Source organism: Callorhinus ursinus, unplaced genomic scaffold, assembly GCF_003265705.2.
Source record: "Callorhinus ursinus isolate GAN/ISIS: 27379988/994484 unplaced genomic scaffold, GSC_fseal_2.0 scaffold15, whole genome shotgun sequence".
NCBI classification, from domain to species: Eukaryota; Metazoa; Chordata; class Mammalia; order Carnivora; family Otariidae; genus Callorhinus; species Callorhinus ursinus.
In genome coordinates this window covers 1716051-1735532 of record NW_027397077.1, presented here as the reverse complement: position 1 = coordinate 1735532, position 19482 = coordinate 1716051, and the positions used below count along the sequence as shown (strand labels likewise).

Here is a 19482-nt window from a genome sequence, read left to right as displayed (position 1 = left end):
TCCTCAATAGCACTAGCATGGCCCAATTACTCTTTAACATGGTCCGACGGAGTCTCCCCCCTTCCCCATCACCAGTGCACTCCCAGCGACCTCTGCCCATTGTCTCTAGGGCCTGCCTGGGAGCCTCCCTAGGGGTGAGGAGAGGTCTCAGAGTGATCTTTGTTCTCTGAAAACTAGGCCGAGCTTCGAGTTTGGGTTGTCCTGATTCACCTTCCCTGAATCATCTGTTCTTGCCTATATTCGTTGACTATTGTGTCCCCAAATTCACGTCCACCTGGAACCTCAGATGGTGACTTTTTAGGGTCTTTTATAGAGTTATTTATGTTAAAATGAGGTCACCCTGAAGGAGGGCAGGCCCTCAATCCAGTGACTGGTATCCTTCTAAGAAGGCCATGTGAAAACAGAGGCAGAGATGCAAATGATGGAGCCATAAGCCAAAGGCCATCTAGGAGTGCGGGAAGCCCCCAGAAGCTGGAAGAGGGGCCTGAGACCAATTCTCCCTCTCAGCCTCCAGCCCTGCTTACACTTTGATCTGGGACTTCTGGCCTCCAGACTGTGAGAGAATACATTTCTTCTTCTTTAAGCCACCAGTTTGTGGTAACTGTTACGGCGGCCCCATGAAACAATGTCATCCACCCATCTTAATATTTGGTAGGGGTTTTTTCTTCCCTCTGCTGTGTCTTCCTATGTTCTGGAAGCCATTCCTTGATCAGTTAAATGCATGGCAGACATCTTCTCTCAGTCCCCGGCTTGTCTTTTCCATTTCTTTATGGATTTTTGGGGGTGTCCCAAAGTGGGACATTGTGATCGAGTTTAATGTATCCCAAACCCTCCAATTATTCGGGTTTTTTTTCCTTGTCAAGGGTGGGTTTTCATGTGCCAGGCAGTTAAGACTGGTGTATGGTTCTCCTCTGCGGTGCTTCCAACCTGACCTCTGGGCATTCCGGGCTGGGGCCTCCGCCAGCCCCTCCCCTTGCCCCCCATTAACGCTCCGTGGGGGAGGGGGGCGGACAGCTGAGTGTGAGTCAGCCCGGGCCAAGCTGCCTGGGGCGGAAGTGGTTGGCTCAGCCCCTGGGACCGGCTGTGTGGGTTCCTGGCCGAGGGGGGCTATGGACAGAATGAGTGGGGCAGGAAGTGGGTCAGCTGAGGCAGCAGGCTTCGGGACCCCACGTGTTCGCTGACCGGAATGTTTGGCGGGGGTAACCCCCCCCCGAGCCTGCGCTCCCTCCTCCCCATCCCCCCCGTTTGCTCTAATCGCTCTGCTAACCTCGGTGTGCACTTATGAGGCACCTACTCAGTGCCAGGCCGTGGCGGAGCAGGGACGCACAACCCTGCCAGGAGGGTGTGTGTATCAGCTCCTTATCACGGGGGAAACTGAGGCCCGGAGCAGGGCACCCCTGTCTCATCCAACGTCTCAAATCCTTTCCCTTGGCTGGCTAGGGCCCTCCCTGCCCCTCACTGTCCTCACTCTAAACACGGGGCTTTGGAAGAGAAAATATCTAGGGAGTTTCCACATTTTCTCTCTGCCCCTTTTGGAATCTCTCCCTTGCTGTCTCTCTGCATTTCTGCTTTTCAGTCTCTCATAGTCTTTCTGTCTTGGCCTCCCCACCCCCCACATCAGCACCACACAGTGTGGGGGGGGAGGGGTGCCACCCAAGCCTGCCCCTCCCCCTTTCCGGGGGACCTAGACATGTCCCGGCAGGTCTAAGACACTCCTTGTAGAAACTGCTGAATGCCTGGTGGCAAGTTGCCAGTGCAGAAAGGAGGGGGTAGGAAAGTGAAAGAGGGTGTGGGGGAAGGACTTTGGGATTTCCGGTTCAGTACTTCACCCCCCCTTACCTTCACCTACCCAGGACTGTCACACTCAACATGTTGCAAGATGACGTTGGGTTTTGTGGTATGCATAGGAGTTCTCCAGGTGTAAATGGGGGCCGGGGGGCTTCCAGGCAGAGGGGCCAGCTTGGGGTCAGTGGTACAAAGAGAACAGAGGTTCAAATGCCCAGAAGAAGAGTTTGGCTTTCTCCTATAAGTGAAAGGGAGCCGTGGAGGATATGAGAGGTGGGGAGGGGCCCCTATTAGATACCCAGAATGGAGTGGATTAGAAGGATGAGACCGGTGTCCAAGACCCTCATCTCCAAGTAAGACTGAGAATGCCCAGGTGAGAGCTGAGGGAAACTGTTGAATGGGGCCAAGCGAGGCCTCTCCAAGCCGTACCCTCCCACGAACCTACGCGCATCTGCCTTGGACTATTCAGCCTCCTGTGCCTCCCTCATTACTACTGGGTCCCCTGCACTGTACTCCCAGCCTGGAAATTGCTGGATCCCTGGTGTGTCCCCAGCCCCAGGAACCAATGCATAGTAGGCACTCCATAAGTGACCGAGGCAGCCACAAGCTAAGGCAAGGACAGGCGGTGTGGGCAGGTCAGCTGGAGAAGGAAGCGGGCGTGTCCTCCGCTCCCTGGAGGTTCCAGCGCCTCTCTGCGCCCCCTGCTGGCCTCAGGATGGAACACCGAGCACTCACCCTTTTCCTCCCTCCTCCCGTAGTTCATTACACACCAATTACACGCCTGGCGCTGTGCTGGGTGCAAAGGACACTTCCTCTGAGGGTGAGAAGACCCTCTGTCCTCAGGGACTTGGAGGAGGTGCCCCCTCCCCTGGGGCCCACGTTCGCCAAGACAAGTCCTTTTGGTTTCAAAGATTTATTCTTTGAAAGCCCCTGACCCTTAAAATGTCTTCATTCCTTCTGAGGACATACACAGGGGAATCACCAAGTCCTGTTTCTGGTTCAAACTACTTAGCTCCAGAGAAGCTGGCCTGGAGCCAGCTTTCCTGCCTCTCCACTCCCTGGCCATGACACGTGGGACAAGAGGCTTCACCTGGCAGAGCCTCAGTTTCCCTGTCTGTAAAAGGTGGTAATGGCACCCCCACCACAGGGTTGTGAGTGGGAACTCGGCACAAGCTGGGGTCTAAACGGTCGTGATTCAAATCCCAGTGCCACACCCCCTTGCTGTGTGACCACAGGCAAGTGACTCAGTCTCTCTGTGCATCAGAACAAATGCAGTGGGTTGTGAGGAGGCAGACTGTTCAGTACAGAAATTTTGTCATTCTTAACTCAGCACATTCATAACAGCCACCACAGGCTGAGCACCAGGTCACAAACCAGGGATAGAAATCCCAGTGAATCAGGGACCCCCCTCTGCCCACTCAGGCCCTCAGGCTGAGGATGACCGACGAGGTGGACACTAACCCCTCACAAAGACACACGAGAGATCACATGTTTCAACTGTTTTATTTGCTTTCTGGGGTGTCAAGTTTGGGATCTTCCTGAGCCCAGCCCCCAGCAAAGTCATGACAGACCCTTCCCCGGCCTGGGGTCCCAGACAGGAGGGTTTCAGACAAGGCACTCACAGAAACTCTGGGGGTCAGGGAGAGGCCACCCCAAGATGCAGAGGACAGGCCCACCTTGGGGGACAGAAAACACAGTTACCTTAGGTAGGAAAGGTATTTCCTAAAGAGAGATTTAGAATGAGCTAGAAACCTGAGATGTTAAGGGAGCCCCAGAAACACACCAGACACCCCCAGGGCAGGCAGAAAGTCAACCCTGCTTCCCTGGTCCCTGGGGATGCCACATGCCTTGGGAGCACAGCTTCCAATTCCAAACCGGCTTTCTCTGGGATTTCCTAGAGACAAACTGTGTTGGCCACAAACGCCACTCACCCCAGACCCCCACCTCTGCAAATGGCTCGGGTAACCCTGGGCTGGGCCCTGGGGAGCCAGGGCCACCTCCCAGAGCCTGGGGTTGCTTCTCTCTTTCCCATCTCATCCCCTTTCTCTGTGCCCCATGCATACTGGGGAGGCAGGCACTTCTGTGGGTCTCCGGGCAACTGAAAAGGAAGGCCTGGTGAGGAGAGAGATGGGGGCCGGCGGGGTGAGAAATGGATTTGGTGAGAGGACCAGCTCAGGGCTGGAACATGCTTCCCCACTGTAAAAACAGAGATGTTCTCCCTCCTGGCCAGCAGCCCCAGGCCCTTAGGAGGCACTTGTGCCTGGGGAAGGGAAATGTAATCTGGGATATAAAAACAAAAGCCCTCTTCGGCTCCCCGAGTCCCGTGGATACAGTGGGATTCGCGGCCACGGGGAGACCCCTGGGAATGCAGTGGCCTGCCTCTGCCCGCAGGACCACCAGCGCCCCGCACCGGCTGCGGGCAGCCGCGCTCACAGGGTGGAGACTGGGCCCGCGGAGAAGAATGGGGCTTTGTCCCGCTATCCCCAAAGGGGACTTTTGGGTTTAAACACTCCAAGGGGTGGAGAGGTCAAAGGTCAACAGTCTAGACCGTGGCAGCAGGAAAGAGGCCGGTGCAGTGGACGGATTTCCAGGGGCATGCGGGTACACACACACACCTGCTGGCCTGGCTTCCTGGCAGAAACTTCTAAGACAAAAAAAGGCATCCTGAATCTCCTTTCCCAGCCATCCCCCTGAGCAGGCCCTTTCTGTTCTAGAAGTCACCGTGCCAGCAAAGAGCAAGGTGGCTGAAAAGGATTTTCCTTGCCGAAACGATTGTGATCTGACATTTCCGCAAAGGCCTGGCGCCACTTGGCAAGCCATGATTTCTGGCCCCCCCACCTACCCCTGTCTCTCCCCGTGGCCAAGGCACCTTGGCTGTTCTTTGATTGGACCAGGCCGGCCAGGTGGCACGAACCCAGTCCACCAACTCAAATTCCTGCTTCTTCCCACCTTTCTTGCCTTCTTACTAACCTCTCCTTCTTATTTCTTTTTCAAGCTACAAGCTCACGTCCATCCCACTGGCCTTGTTTTCGGTGAGCAAGGGGGAGCGGAAGGGGCTGAGAGAAGAAGAAAGTATCAGGTGTGGAGGGTCTAGCACCATAAAGGAGATGCCAGCACCCGACACCCAGATGACTGCTGCTGCCCCTCTCCTCCACCTCGGCACCCCCGTGGGGGCCCCCCCTCCGATTTCTTCCAAGATTCCCCCAGCAGCCTTCCCACCACATCCCTCTGCCCATCCTTCTACCATGAACACCTGCCCACCCCTCCCCCCCAGTAGTGTCTCTCCCCTCCACACCCTGCCAAGCCACACCTACTTCACAGACCTGTCCCTCGGCCCCGCTCTGTGTGCCCCCCTCCACCTGAGACTCTGCAAATGACAAGGGAGCAAGAATGGGCCTTGGTTCTCCTTTCTCACAGGAGGACATTTCAGTCCGAGACCAACAAATGCAGACAGACACACCATGGAGAGAACAGATGAGTTTGCCCAAAAGAAAACCATTTTTAAACTAGAAAATAAAAGTAAAAAAAGCTGGCGGGAAGTGGGTGAAACGTTTAATGGCTATTTGATTGAATAAAAACGAGCGAAATGCTCTGCATCGTGGACAAGGACAGGATTCTGGCTTGACTTGTTCAGAAAATCCAAAACCTTTGCAGGAACACAAAAATGACATACATACACTCAACAATGATCAGACAATAAGTTATACCTCTAAATCTCTGAATCACATGGTGCTTTAAACAGAGAGGCAAAATGAAGACAAAGGAAAGATGAAAATGTGGAGTTTGGGAATGGTGTGTCTGGGTTCCAGTGGGTACCCAGCTAAGTGCAGACCTGGCTCATCTCCAGGTCCCCCCCTTTCCCTCCCCATCTTGCCTGAATTCATTTCCTCCTTCACACCCCTGAAGATCAGACCTTTGGGGATCAGAGCTAGATGAAGCCTAACGTTCTCAATAAGACCTCTGGGGAGACCCCCCCCCGAGCCTTGAGCTCCCCACATTCAGAAGAGCCACAATTTCTGCTTACGGAATCCCACACGGCAGATTTCTCAGGAGACGACAATCTCGGACTGGGGACGTGAACAGGGCATTTCTGGCAGAAGGCAGGCTGACAGGGAGAGAGGGGCAGAGTCCCAATCAGTTGAACCTGCCAGCCACAGGCCACGCCCACTGCCAAGTGCCGGCCCCAAGTCACCCACCTGGAGCCACTTTCCCATCCAGAGAAAACCCAGGACCCAGAAAATGCATTTAACTCAGAAACCTATCAACCCGGTTCTCAAGCGACACAGCAGCTCAGCAGAGAACAGAAACTCCCCTGGCCAGCAGAACAAGAGGCAAAGAAGGTGAATGTTTGAGAAAACGAAACAAAACAAAAATCTCATCTGTTTTAGAAAGAACTGCATGCTGGGTAACACCGACATGATCCAAGCTGGCATCAGACTCCAGTCCACCTCACACTTAGGGAAATGATAAAACCCCTGTCTTCTCCCCCAAATAGGAGAACACTTCCAAAATGTGTGTTTTCCTCAGTTGGTTTCACAGTTGCTGTTGTCATTCTTTTCCTCTGACGGGTATCCAGGTCCAGCTGAATTCAGTGGCCTCCTGGGTGATGTTACTCTCCTCCGTGGCTGCTAAGTTCAAAGTTGCCAGGGACTAAGATCAAAATTTACTCCGTCTCCAGAACCATCTACACAAAAGCCCACTGGCTGCTCCACCACCCTCCTGCTCAAACACGTCAGCACACATGGAGATCAGCAAACTCCAGCCCCCAGAGCCCCATTCTGGGCACCCCCCCAACTTAAGGAGAACAAGAAGCTGGTCCCCAGCACCAAGACTGCAAAAATCCAGGCCAGATGTGGGGTGGGTTTGCAGCTGCTACAGATTTTTATGTATTAAAAAAAAAAAAAAAGTCATGTGCAAGTCAAAATGACAACGGCTATTTTCCCACCCCTGCTCCAGAGTCCCCACGGGTACAGCTCACAGCTCTGGTGTCGAAAGGGTCAGCCCACCTTTTTAACCAGCTGGGGCAGCAGCTCCCACCCCACCATGGCCTGGTCAAGGGCCCTGCCCGCCCTGAGGAAAGGGAACTCGATGTCAGCTCCGACACAAAGATGTGGGTCCCATTTTCAGAGAAAGAGGCAAGAAGGGGCCGCAACCCAGGAAAAAGAAAAGACACTTTGTTGTCGGTGAAAGCCCGCGTTTTAACCAAAGAGAATATAAATTCCTCTGTGCCCAAACTGGCATTATTGTTTTTGAAAAAGAGAATAAGAAAGAGAAGGGGGGAAAAGCCCCTGCCATATCCCAAGGCAGCCCTTTCCGGGGCTGTCCCAGCTGCTGGGACATGGATCAGGGCAAAGACTCTTCAAGGAGATTTTACGTTTGGGAAAAACCAGTCATGGACAGAGGGAACACTGGAATCCCTTCACCAGAGACTTAGAAAAGCAGGTGAGCAGGTGGCCCCAGCTGTGGGATCAAGAGCAGAGATCCACTTGGCCAGGATTCCCCGTGGAGATCGGGACCCACCAGCTTCCCAGCCATTGCAGCTGTGTCCCCAGATGCAAAGGGAAATCGAGAAAAAAAATCTTCAGCCACCTCCTTCAAAGCGACCAGCCCTTTTGTGGAGAAAAAGGGAGAGGAAGTGTGTAAGTTGGAATATTGATCCAAATCAGATCCCCAGCTGACAGGCTTATCCTCCTTGGCCAGGCCCCCAGAGGGCGGACGGCCCTCCCGGGGTCCCTAGCGGGACGAGGTCTTGGGAGGCCCGAGAGGCTCTCAGTGTTTGTGGCGACAGTTGATTTTGCCTTCTGACTGCTCCAGGACATCCAGCATCTCCTCGATGATGGCCCGCAGTGCCCTGCCCAGCTGGTCTGCGTTGTAGGGCTTGCCCAGTGGAGGCACGTGAACAAAGGCTGAGCGGCCATGACTCTGGTACAGCGAGGTGTAATAGGTGAAGTCACAGAGGTACCTAAGTTTCAGGGCGTTGGGGGCAGGAGGGAGACCAAAATGGGGTCAGAGAGTCAATACATAGACTAACAGGACAGCCTCCATCCAGATCTGCTGTAAGACCCCCAACCTCAGCAGAAATCTACAAGATGGAATACTGCTTCTCCCTCCCACACCCCAGGTTGGCAAAAATGAAAAAAACCTGATAACTCCAAGTGCTGGTGTGTATGTGAGGAAGGAGGCAGTGAAATACAGCTAGTGGGAATGCCAATTGCCCCAGGGCGAGCATTCGGCAGGCTAGGAATATTACAAATGCCTGGACTTGAAGACGTGTTCTTGCCGGTTTTGAGAATCTGCCTTCAGAAGCCATCTGCATGAGGGCACAAGAAAGATGAAGAAGGTGTTCGCTGCACTGTTAAGTATAAAAGTAAAATAAGAAGCAACCTGCTAGGGTCTGAATGTCTCTTCTCAAATTCAGTGTTGAAGCCGTAACTCCCAGTGTGATGGTATTAAGAGGCAGGGCCCTTGGGAAGCGAGAGTCCTCACAAAGGGGGTGAGTGCCCCTTATAAAGGAGACCCCAGAGAACTCTCTTCCTCCTCCTGCTATGTAAGGATGCAGCAAGAAGTTGGCAGTCTGCAGCCTGGAGGGAGGCCTTCATCAGAACCTGGCCAGGCTGGCACCATGATCTTGAGCTTCCCCACCAGCAATCACTTTGTGTTGCTTATAAGCTGCCTGGTCGGTGGTATTTTGTTACAGCAGAACGAATGGGCTGTGACACAACATCCACGGACAGAGGAGTGGCTTCCTAAATGGAAACAGCCACACAATGGAATGAATACTATGCAGCCATTTGCAAGGCATGCAGTGGATCCAGAGGGAACCGGAGAATTCACCAAGACCCGTGTTGAGTGCCCGCAAGTGAAACCAAGGAAGAGGGTGCTCAGGAAAAGGCACATCGTGTAACCCCATCCACGTGAGAGCAAAGCTAAATAGGACAAAATCCTAAATCAGCACACCAAGTGCTCTGTAGGCGGCTGACCCTGAACAGCATGGATTTGAACTGCAAGGGTACACTCACACAAGGATTGTTTTCACTAAATATAATACACTACTATAAATATATTTTCCTCTTCCTTATGATTTTCTTCAGGTGTTTATTTTAATTCCAGTTCGTTCCAGTTTCATTCCAGTTAGTTCATATATAGTGTTCTATTATTTTTTAATTATTTATTTGAGAGAGAGAGATAGCGAAAGAGAGCATGAGCAGGGGGGAGAGGGAGAGGGAGAAGCAGGCTTCCTGCTGAGCAGGGGGCCCGATGGGGGGCTTGATCCCAGGACCCCATGGTCATGACCTGAGCTGAAGGCAGATGCTTAACCAACTGAGCCACCCGGGCGCCCCTGGAATTAGTTTTAAAAACAGAATGATGGCAAATTCTGTTATTCCCATTCAGTCTACTGAATCTGCCACCGCCGCCTTTGGGCTGGAGAAGTGTACAGAGTACTGAGAAATGGAGACAGGGGTGCTGACAAGACATAGAACAGAGAGGACACAACTTGGTCTAGGGGGTTGCAGAGGCCCCCCAAAGAAGCAACATGTTGGAACTAAGGCCTGAAAGGCGCCTTATCCTAGGGAGGTGAGTTCTGAGCAGGGGCCACAGCATGTGCAAAGGCCCTGAGGCTAGAGTGAGCGTGGTGTGTTGGAGCAACCAGAGGAGGCTGGTTGGTGGGGCTGGCATGCAGGAGGGACAGGAAGAGCGAAGGCAGATGAGGGGCGAGGGGTGGCAGGGACCAGACCACACACGACCTGTGGATGGTGGAGATAGGTTGGGGTTTTATTCTAGGTGCAGTGGGAGCTGCAGGAGGGATTAAGCAAGGAAAGGACACCATCTGATTTAAATGTATAAAAGACTTATAATAGGCTAGAGTTTCTTCCCCAAATCGATGTTTACTTGGAACCTCAAAATGCGACCTTATTTGTATATAGGGGTTTTGCCAATATAATTAGTTAAGATGAAATCATACTGGACCAGGGTGGGTCCTAAATTCAATGACTGGAGTCCTCATAAGAAGGCCATGTGAACACACACACACAGGGAAGAAGGCCAGGGGGAGATGGAGGCAGAGATTGGGGTGATGCAGCCACAAGCCAAGGAACCCCAAGGGCTACCAACAGCCACCAAAAGCCGGGAGAGAGGGAAGGAACAGATTCTCCCTCAGGCCCTCCAGAAGGAGCGAACGTTGCCAACACCTCGGTTTTGGACTTCTAGCCTCCAGAACTGGGAGAGCGTGAACTTTTGTTGTCCTAAGCGACCAAGTTGATGGGTTTTGTTATAACAGCCACAGAAAACTAACGCAGAAACCAATGGCGTAGAGGGGGAGCACCGTCAGGGCTGGGGCAGAGGGGCAGGAGGACCACCAGGGAGGTGGCTGGGGCAGCATCCAGGGGGCAGACACCACGGCCTGGGTGGGGACAAGTGGGCAGACCCATACATCATGAACCCTGGAAGCAGAATCAGTGAGACCTGTTCCGAGCATATACTTAGCTCTGGGCCTTGTGAATAGTGAGTGCTCAGCCCACAGAGGCCAAAGTCAACACACTTGGCTTGCCCGCCACTAGCCTGGGCAGGTGGATGAGGGAAGCCACCGCTCATGCTCACCCCCAGGTGCCCTACCTGCCGGCATCTTGTGAGATGGTCACCGACACGTCCAAGCCCAGCGTAGTGACCCTCTTACAGACAGCGTCCATGTCGATGATGGAGTCAATGCTTTCCGGGCCGTCCTCCACGCAGCACTGGGAGCCGGGGCAGAAGCGACAGTTGTCCAGCCCCTTGTAGCCCTTATTATGCCCACACTTCTCCAGCGTAACCGTGGTCGCCATGCCCGACACCCCCACATGCACCACGAGCTGCAGACAGACGTGCAGGGCTTAACCAGGTTTGCCCATGAGACTGCGGGTCCCCTCCCCCCACCCAGGCCAAGGAGAGGACAGCATCCTCCCTGGCACTCTGCCTGGGGTCACATGGTTTCTGGCCCTTGCTGCTGGAATAGACCATCCAGTCACCCCACAGAAAGGTCTGCCCAGGAAACATGCCAGGATGTGCAAAATGCTAGGAGGTCCATTGCAGCTGCATTAACGCAAGCAAATTCCAGAAACCACCTCATTAGCCATTAGCAGGGGGTTGGCTAAATAAATTAGGAGCTACTATGCAGCTGTTAACGTGCCAAAAGCAGTTCTTTTTTTTTCTTTTTAAGATTTTATTTATTTATTTGAAACAGAGAGGGAGAGAGAGAGAGAAAGCGCGAGCGAGCATGAGCGGGGGGGAGGGGCAGAGGGAGAGGGAGAAGCAGATTTCCAGCTGAGCAGGGAGCCCGATGTGGGGCTCGATCCCAGGACCCTGGAGTCACGACCTGAGCTGAAGGCAGACGCCTAATTGACTGAGTCTCCCAGGTGCCCCCCCACCAAAAGCAGTTCTATAAGGGAGGATCTTCAAAACATATTGCCAAATACAAAAGACAAGGTATAACCTCCATGAATCTAACCTATGATCAAAGAGGTAATAATCTGTCAGTGATCACTTCAGTGTTTTTTCTAAAAATGAGAAAAAAAAACATGAAAACACTGGCAGGCTCAATAATAGGAGAACGTTTACATTCATTACTAAAAATTGCCCAGCTTTTAAAACATTAGAGAGATAAGGTATCGAATACTACATCTGAAACTAATGAAGTACTGTAAGTTGGCTAATTGAATTTAAATTTTAAAAAATGAAAAAAACAATAACGTAAGGGAGAATTTTTAATGACCTAGGTAATAAAATGCTCATGATAAAATATTTATAAAAGGCAGGGCACCACATTGAATACAGTTGAATTTTAACCATTAATTATTTGTGTATATGCTTACACACAGAAAGGGCATTGCAAATGTAAATATTTATATATGTAAACATTTAAAATATGGGCTGAGGAGCATGCTGTCCCATACAACGGGGGAGGTGGCAGCAGGGGGTGCACATGGCTAGTGATCACTTAAAATGTGGCTGGTATGAATTGAGATGTGTAGTCAGTGAGGAAAACACATCAGATTTTGGAGGCTGGGCACTCAAAAAAAAAGAATGTAAAATGTCTCATTAATACCTTTTTTAAGGTTGATTATATGTCGAGATGATAATATTTTATTTTTTTAAGATTTTATTTATTTGAGAGAGTGAGCAAGAGAGAAAGAGAGAGAGCACGCGCGCACAGTGGGGGGAGGGGCAGAGGGAGAGGGAGAAGCAGGCTCCCCACTGAGGGGGGTCTCGATCCCAGGACCCTGGGATCATGACCTGAGCCGAAGGCAGACGCTAAACGGCTGAGCCACCCAGGCGCCCTGAAATGATAATATTTTAGATACACAGGGTCACATTGAAAATATTATTAAAATTTATTCCACCCAGGGGCACCTGTGTGGTTCAGTCCTTAAGCGTCTGCCTTCCGCTCGGGTCATGATCCCAGGGTCCTGCGATCTAGTCCCGCCCTGAGCTCCTTGCTCGGCGGGAAGCCTGCTTCTCCCTCTCCCACTTCCCCTGCTTGTGTTCCCTCTCTCTCTGTGTCTCTCTGTGTCAAATAAATACATAAAATCTCTTTTTAAAAAAATGTATTTCACCCATTTATTTTGACATTTTAAAAAATGTGCCTGGTGGAAAATTTAAAGGTTCCTACGAAATGGCATGATAAGGTCTAGAGGGCCACACTGCTGGAGAATCGAACTCTTTGGAGGTACAAAGTTCATTCACTAACAGGATGCCCCACATCTGGCACTGTGTTATCTGGCGCTCCATAAACTGAATTATCGGGGGATGTGAAAACAAAGCAGCAGCTGTTGTATAATGAGCTGAACGGTGATATTCCCCTCATACCAAAACAAAAACAAACAAACAGCCCCCAAAAACAAAAAACAAACAAACAAAAAACGCCCCTGTCCATTGCCTGGAAACCGTGACTGAGACCTTATTTGGAAAAAGGGTCTTTTACAGATGTGATGAAGTAAAGGATCGCGTGATGAGATCCCCCTGCACTATCTGGGTGGGCCCCAAATCCACTGACACGTGTCCTTCAGAGACACATGAAGGAAAGACAGAAACAGGTGGAGAAGTCCATGTGACCACAGAGGCAGACACCGGAGTGACCCGGCCACCAGCCAAGGAAAGCGTGGAGCCCGCAGGAGCTGGAGGAGACCAGCGATGCCCCTCTGCCCCGGCGGGAGGGGGTGCCGCTCTGACGCTCGCATTGTGGACTTCCGGCCTCCGGGAATGTGAGAATGCATTTCTGCTAAATGTACAGAATCCGCTGCAGTAGCCACGCGGATTGCTTCAACTGCACACGTGTGGGCACACGCGCGTCCGTGCACATGCGGGTATGCGGATACGTGTGTGAGTGATAGCCAAAATCGTGGCGCCAGGTAACTAACCAGGGGTGATTCTCTATGGCGTGGAAATTTTGGAAAACATGTTCATGCGTTAGGGTATTTTTGTAAAGGCCCGAGGGCATGCACAAAGCAGAAGAAAATGCCCTCTGACAGAGCCTTCAGTCACATCTCACTAAGCCTCCAAGTCCCCCTCTACAACGGCACAAATTCCACTCGAGACTCGACAGAAGGGCTCACGAGGAAGGAAGTTTCCACGGGTCAGCCCTGGGAAATCCGCAAGGGCGGGCTAGCGTGGGAAGCTGGCTGGGGCCCCCACAGGCGACCAGTACCTCACCCATGAGAGACGCCAGCCCGAGAACTTTCCAGGCAGCTTTCACTCCTGACCGCCTGGAGCTCTCTAAGCCCATTGGTTTGGCAGGGCCACACGTATCATCTGGTGGGACAATGTGGCTCCTGCTTGTCTGGCCTCCATTCCACCATATCTGGCAATAGCCGGTTCCCTCCCATTCTCATTTTCCCTTTGTGGAACCCCCAAACCCCCCTTCCCCTTCCAGGAAGTTTGGAGAGAGGTGATGCCACTCCCTGGCCACCAGAGTAGGCATGTGACCCAGGCCTCACAAATCAGAGCATGTCTTCCTTCCTCCAACCCCCAGCCATAGTGCTTGGCCCAGGGATTGGCATGGGACCCAAGTGCACCAGTGAGAATCAGCCATGGACTCTGGGAAATTATCAAAAGGAAAGTTGTTCTGCTGAGGGGCTGAGTTGGGAGGGTATCAGCCAGCAGCCATCTATCTTTGCCAAAGCAAAAGCAAAGTGCAAAGCAAAGCTGAATGGCCAAGAGGGAATGCTGATAGCACTGGGGGAGTGCCTGGATCAAGCTATACCTGAAGCATAGAAATGTTTGTGCTTAAGCTGAGTTAAGGTGTGTTCTGATGGTCACATATAACTAAACATGTCATGACTGATACTGACTGTCCAGAGAGACAGAGTCAGCTTCTGGGAGGTCCCAGATGTTTGCTGTCCTGCCTCACACCCATGGGTAACCCAGGAAAGTGTGGCCCTTTGGGGGACAAGACCATGGCATTGGCTGAAGCAGGACAAAGCCACACAAATCATCCATGTGGGGTGCCCACCTGCAGGTCCTGATGAGGGAGTACCTGCCTTTGCCCCACTCACCTGTGGGCTGTGCTTCTCCCACAGGGCAGGGATGAGCCTCTGGACCGTCTGGTACTCGACTGGAATCTCATACACATGCAGGTCCACGCTGTCACCAAGCCCGAGTTTCTCCAGCTCCTGGAAGGGAGAGGAGACAGAGTGTTGTGGCATTAGGCGAGGGCTGCAGGGTGAATGTGCTCCCAGTGGATATACTGACCCATCCTTAGAAACCAGGTGGGGCTCCTGACTCAGTGTGCAGAGTGGAAGGTGCATGTGCTGGTCTACCCCAAAGCTCCTCCCTCATCCCCCTTCCCCTCCACCCATCTCAAACTCACTCCGTATCTCCACGGGCAGCAGCATAATGCCTCGGCCTTTGGAGCTAAGTAGCCCAGTTTGAACGCTGTGTGACCTTGGGCAAGTTAATTAAGCTCTCTGAGCCTCAGCTTCCTCATCCATAAAATCAGGATAAAAAAGTACTTAATTCACAAGGTAGCTATAAGAATTAAATGAGGGACGCCTGGGTGGCTCAGTTGGTTAAGCATCTGCCTTGGTCTCAGGTCATGATCCCAGCGTCCTGGGATCGAGCCCCACATTGGGCTCCCTGCCTTCTCCCTCTCCTGCTCCCCCGCTTGTGCTCTCTCTCTCTCTTTGTCAAATAGATAAATAAAATCTTTGAAAAAGAAAAGAATTAAATGAACACGTTCACACAGAGTTTCAAGCCATGCTTGGCACATAAGTGCTCAAACAATGTTGGCTACCATTACTATTGTTTTTCTGTTGTTACTACACTTTCTTCTTTGTTACACCTGTTAAGAACTATTTATAGGGGCGCCTGGGTGGCTCAGCTGTTAAGCGTCTGCCTTTGGCTCAGGTCATGATCCCAGGGTGCTGGGATCGAGCCCCACATCCGGCTCCCTGCTCAGCGGGAAGCCGGCTTCTCCCTCTCCCACTCCCCCTGCTTATGTTCCCTCTCTTGCTATCTCTCTCTCTGTCAAATAAATAAATAAAATCTTAAAAAAAAAGAACTATTTATAGATTTGGTGCCTGCTACATAGCAGGGTCTCAATATATGTTTACAGAGGGACCCAACTCCTTAGGGAACCCCTAACCACCTTGAGCATGAGGTGGCTTAGAAACATCATGAATTGTGCACAAAATTGGGCTATGGATAACTCCCTGCATGTGCCCTTTTCTGGGGGAAATAGCGATGCTTTCTTTCTTTGGATTCTCAGCGTGGTCCACCAAGTGTCCACCTCTTAACTCCCTGCAGATAGAGCCTAGGACCAAGTCTCTTTCCCCAGATGGCCCAAGGCACAGTAGGAACACAGTGATCCTTCCAGCCCCGGCACCCAGGGGCAGGGAGGGATGTTTAGTGATGAAGGTTTTGGCTCAACATGAAACACTGAGTATTTCTCATAGTAAAATTAATACTCCGAATAATGATTATTGGCCAGATTGTCTCCTACCATTCTCCAATCTCATGCACTGGCTTGAAAATGCTACTGCTGGTGGATGTCACGGGGTTCTATGGATGGGTCCCAGGCAGAGCCTTTTTTGCATGCACTTGGCCTCACTGAATTAATTCACTTGCAGGTGAGTTCCTGCATCTCCTGAAGTGGCTTCAGGATTTCTTTATCTGGTTGCCTTGACCTTGCTATCCATGCTGTCTCAAATCCATGTTCATTTGACCGAAGTTGCTGGAGAGTTTCCCACACCTGGAAAGGCAGGTCCCTCCTTACGGACAGATCATTCCGAATTGCACCCCAGAGAGGGTGCATCAAGGTCACCTGGAGGGTAGGCGGGACATGGTGAATGTGTGGGGGGAGTCTCAAACACCAACACAGGGAACTGGGACCCCATCCCTGTCACCGAGCCCAATGATGTGCAGGATCAGAAAGAGCCCCCCCCAGGAAATCCCATGGCCAGGCAGACGAGGGCAGGGGGCAGACCTGCCCCCCAAAACACTGGTGCACCCGTGGGCTGTAGACCACTGCTGGGGCAGGTGGTTGGGAGGCGAGGGGGGTGACATTTTCTGTGAAGTCAATTTCAAGACATTTAAAACACACTTAAGAGAAACTTTGTAAATGATTTCATTTCTCTTACAATTATTTCTCTCGGTCATTAGTATTTTTACTCTTCACGTTCCCTTCTCATTTAAGCCTCACTTTCCTGGACTGTGCAATGGGATCAGGGAGAACATTCTTGAAAGGGTGTGGGGATCTGGAGATGAAGCAGGCAAGGGGGCTCGTCAGTGAAACCCCTGAGAAAGCTTTACATCTGGGATCCCTGTTTCCATTCCCGCTGGTTCATAAACACTCACTAACTTGCCACATGCCACACACCCAGAGTGATGGTTTCAAATGGCCACACAAACATGGACAGACCACCTTCCACTTGAGCATTCTTCACAGGAAAGTGAATACTCTGAATATAATTATCAGTAGGAGCTGTTTCATAGTATTCCAGATCTCACTTAGTGGTTTGAAAATGCTACACCGGTGGATATTAGAGAGATCCATGGATGGGATTTATGGGTTACCCCAAGTTTTGTTTGGCAAATTGATTTGGACAGCGAAGCCCCATGGTCTCCCACCCCCCACTGCCCCAACCTCTTGCCTCCCAAGGCAGAATCTAAAATCATATCACACCCTTCCCCTGCTCCCACTCTGTTGTGCCTCCTGCCACACTCAGAATAAAAATCCTAACTCCCCATCATGGTCCATGAGGCCCTGTGGGAGCGGGACACTGCCAACTTCCTTGACCTCCTCCTCCTTCATCCCCTCACCCTTGGCTCACTTCCACCAGCCTCCCCACATGGCCTCCCATACACCAGACTCACACCTGCCTCAGGACCTTTGCACTGGCTGTTCTCCCTGCATGGAACACTCTTCCCCTTACTTTCCGGTCAGTGGACTCTCTCCTTAGCCTTCATGTCTCAGCCTCCTGAGAAGCACTTCCAGCCGCACAAGATGGTGTCCTTACTAGAGCATAGGACATGCACACAGTAGGTGCTTGTGAACATTGGCTGAACAACCGAGCAGCTCAAGCGTGGCCTAGGAACAAATGTAGACCTCAGTGCCCACTTCCCTCAACTATAAATGCGGGTTTGGACTAGCTGCTAGCTGGGACCTCTCTTTTCTTTTCATCAATTCCTACATTCAAAAGTAGCTCCTGGGGTGCCAAGGCTGGCTCAGTCGGAAGAGCGTGTGACTCTTGATTTCAAGGTCATGAGTTTGAGCCCCATGTTGGGTGTAGAGATTACTTAAATAAACCTTTTAAAATAAATAAATAAAAATAACTCCTCACTACTCACAATAATGAAGAGCTAGAGACCGCCCAAGTATCCATCAGTGGATAAAAGCATAAATAAATAAAATGTGGTCCAGCCACACAATAGAATATTATTCAGCCATGAAAAGGAATGAAGCCCTGATTCATGCCACAGTGTGGATGAACCATGAGAACAGCATGCTGAGTGAAAGAAGCCAGACACAAAAGGCCACACAGTGTATGATTTCATGTATATGAAATGTCCAGAGCAGCCGAATCCATAGACTCAGAAAGTAAACTAGTGGTCTCCAGGGGCTGGAGTGGCTGCTAATGGGGATGGGATTTCCTCTGGGGTGATAGAAATGTTCTGGAACTAGATAGAGGTGGTGGTTGTAAAACATTGTGAAGGTATTAAATGCCATTGAATTGTTCATTTTAAAATGGTTACTTTTATGGTATGTAAATTTCTTCTCAGTAAACAAAGAAAAGAGAGAAAAAAGTAACTCTTAACTGCATGGATGGTGGAGGGTAGGAGTCAGGGGCATAGCCTCCAGAGCCAGGTGATCACATTTGTTCCTTCTTTCTACCACTCACTGGCTGGGTGACCTTGGGCAAGTCATTCACCTGCTCTGTGCCTCAGTTTTCTCATCTGTAAATGGGATTAACAGTGGTACCCATGTCATAGGGAGGAAAAATAAAACAATATACATAAAAGGCATAGTGCCTAAAAATGGCTCAAAAGTTTATAACTTAAACTATATTTTAGAACATGTACGTGCTTCCTTTAAAAAAAAAATCAAAGCAATCTCTTCTGCCTAAAAGGGAACCTCAGGAATCAGATTTACACCCCACCCCCACCCCTGGTCTGGAACAACTGGGAAAAAATAGACAAAATGTGTAAAATAACACTTTTCAGACCTTGAGGAGTCAACACTGGGTTCTAGAAAGGGTAAGAAGGCTAGAGTTTGCAGAGCTGAGTCCTGGAAAGAAGATAGCTGGGGGGGATGGGAAGGGGAGAGCTCGACCAATGCATATTTCTTTTGAGGGTCTGAGAACTAATGGGCATATATGGGTGCTGAGACCAGGGACAGAGACACTTGAAAGGAGCAGAGGGAACAACCCTCAGAGTTCACAAAGGGTGTAAATACTTGGTGTTCGTACCAGCCAGAGTGGAAAAACTTCATAAGGAAGTGGAGAAAAATTAGCCCCACAATAAAGGACTATTCTGGTCCTGCCTTGCAAAACTTAACAGCAAGGCTGGAAAGGATCAAACTATTTCCAGCAACCTAATTGTATCCCAGAACAAAGCTCAAGAACATGCAGAGGAAATTAAAAAGTATCCAGTGGGCCACAAGGTGAAATTCACTAGGTCTGGCATTAAACTGAAACTTACCAGAGAAGCAAAGAAGGAGAAAATTACAACCCATAATGAGGAGAAAAATCAATTACTAGAAACAGGCCCAGAAACAACAGAGATGTAGAATTAATTAATAGATAGACATTAAAACAGCAAATTTTAAAAATCCATACAGATCAAGTCTGAAGTGCCCCCCCATCCTCAGTCCAGGTCTCATCCCCAGATTTCACAGCTAAGTACTGTTAACAGCACACACACCCATGCAGACCTATCCCCATCTATGATACATAGATGGAGGGCAAAAACTGTAGAATTTAGAAATGAATCTTCCCCTCTTCCCTAAGAAGAGACCCACCGAGCTTTTTTTTCTCTTAAAAACAAATCCAGGGGCCCCTGGGTGGCTCAGTTGGTTAAACGCTGACTCTTGATTTTGGCTCAGGTCATGATCCCGGAGTCCTGGGATTGAGCCCTGCGTCGGGCTCCCTGCTCGGCAGGGAGCCTGCTTCTCCCTCTTCCTGTGGCTCCCCCTGCTTGTGCTCTCTCTCTGACAAATAAATAAATAAAATA

At 50.8% G+C, this 19482-nt stretch overlaps 1 protein-coding gene across 4 annotated transcripts in view; it reads right to left on the bottom strand.

Moving 5' to 3' along the window:
• Positions 1-3269: 3269 nt before the first annotated feature.
• PGPEP1 (pyroglutamyl-peptidase I) overlaps positions 3270-19482 on the bottom strand; it is a 28438-nt gene continuing 12225 nt past the window's right edge. For 2 of the 4 annotated variants that reach the window (XM_025885424.2, XM_073901000.1), the window contains exons 3-5: positions 14310-14426; positions 10399-10631; positions 7411-7747 (exon numbers count right to left, since the gene is read on the bottom strand). In XM_025885424.2, coding sequence (XP_025741209.1) covers positions 7555-7747; positions 10399-10631; positions 14310-14426 — 543 coding nt within the window. In that variant the 3' untranslated portion in view covers positions 7411-7554. Of the gene's footprint in view, positions 7748-10398; positions 10632-14309; positions 14427-19482 lie in introns of all 4 variants that reach the window. The other 2 variants (XM_073901001.1, XM_025885425.2) reach the window with 2 other exon arrangements.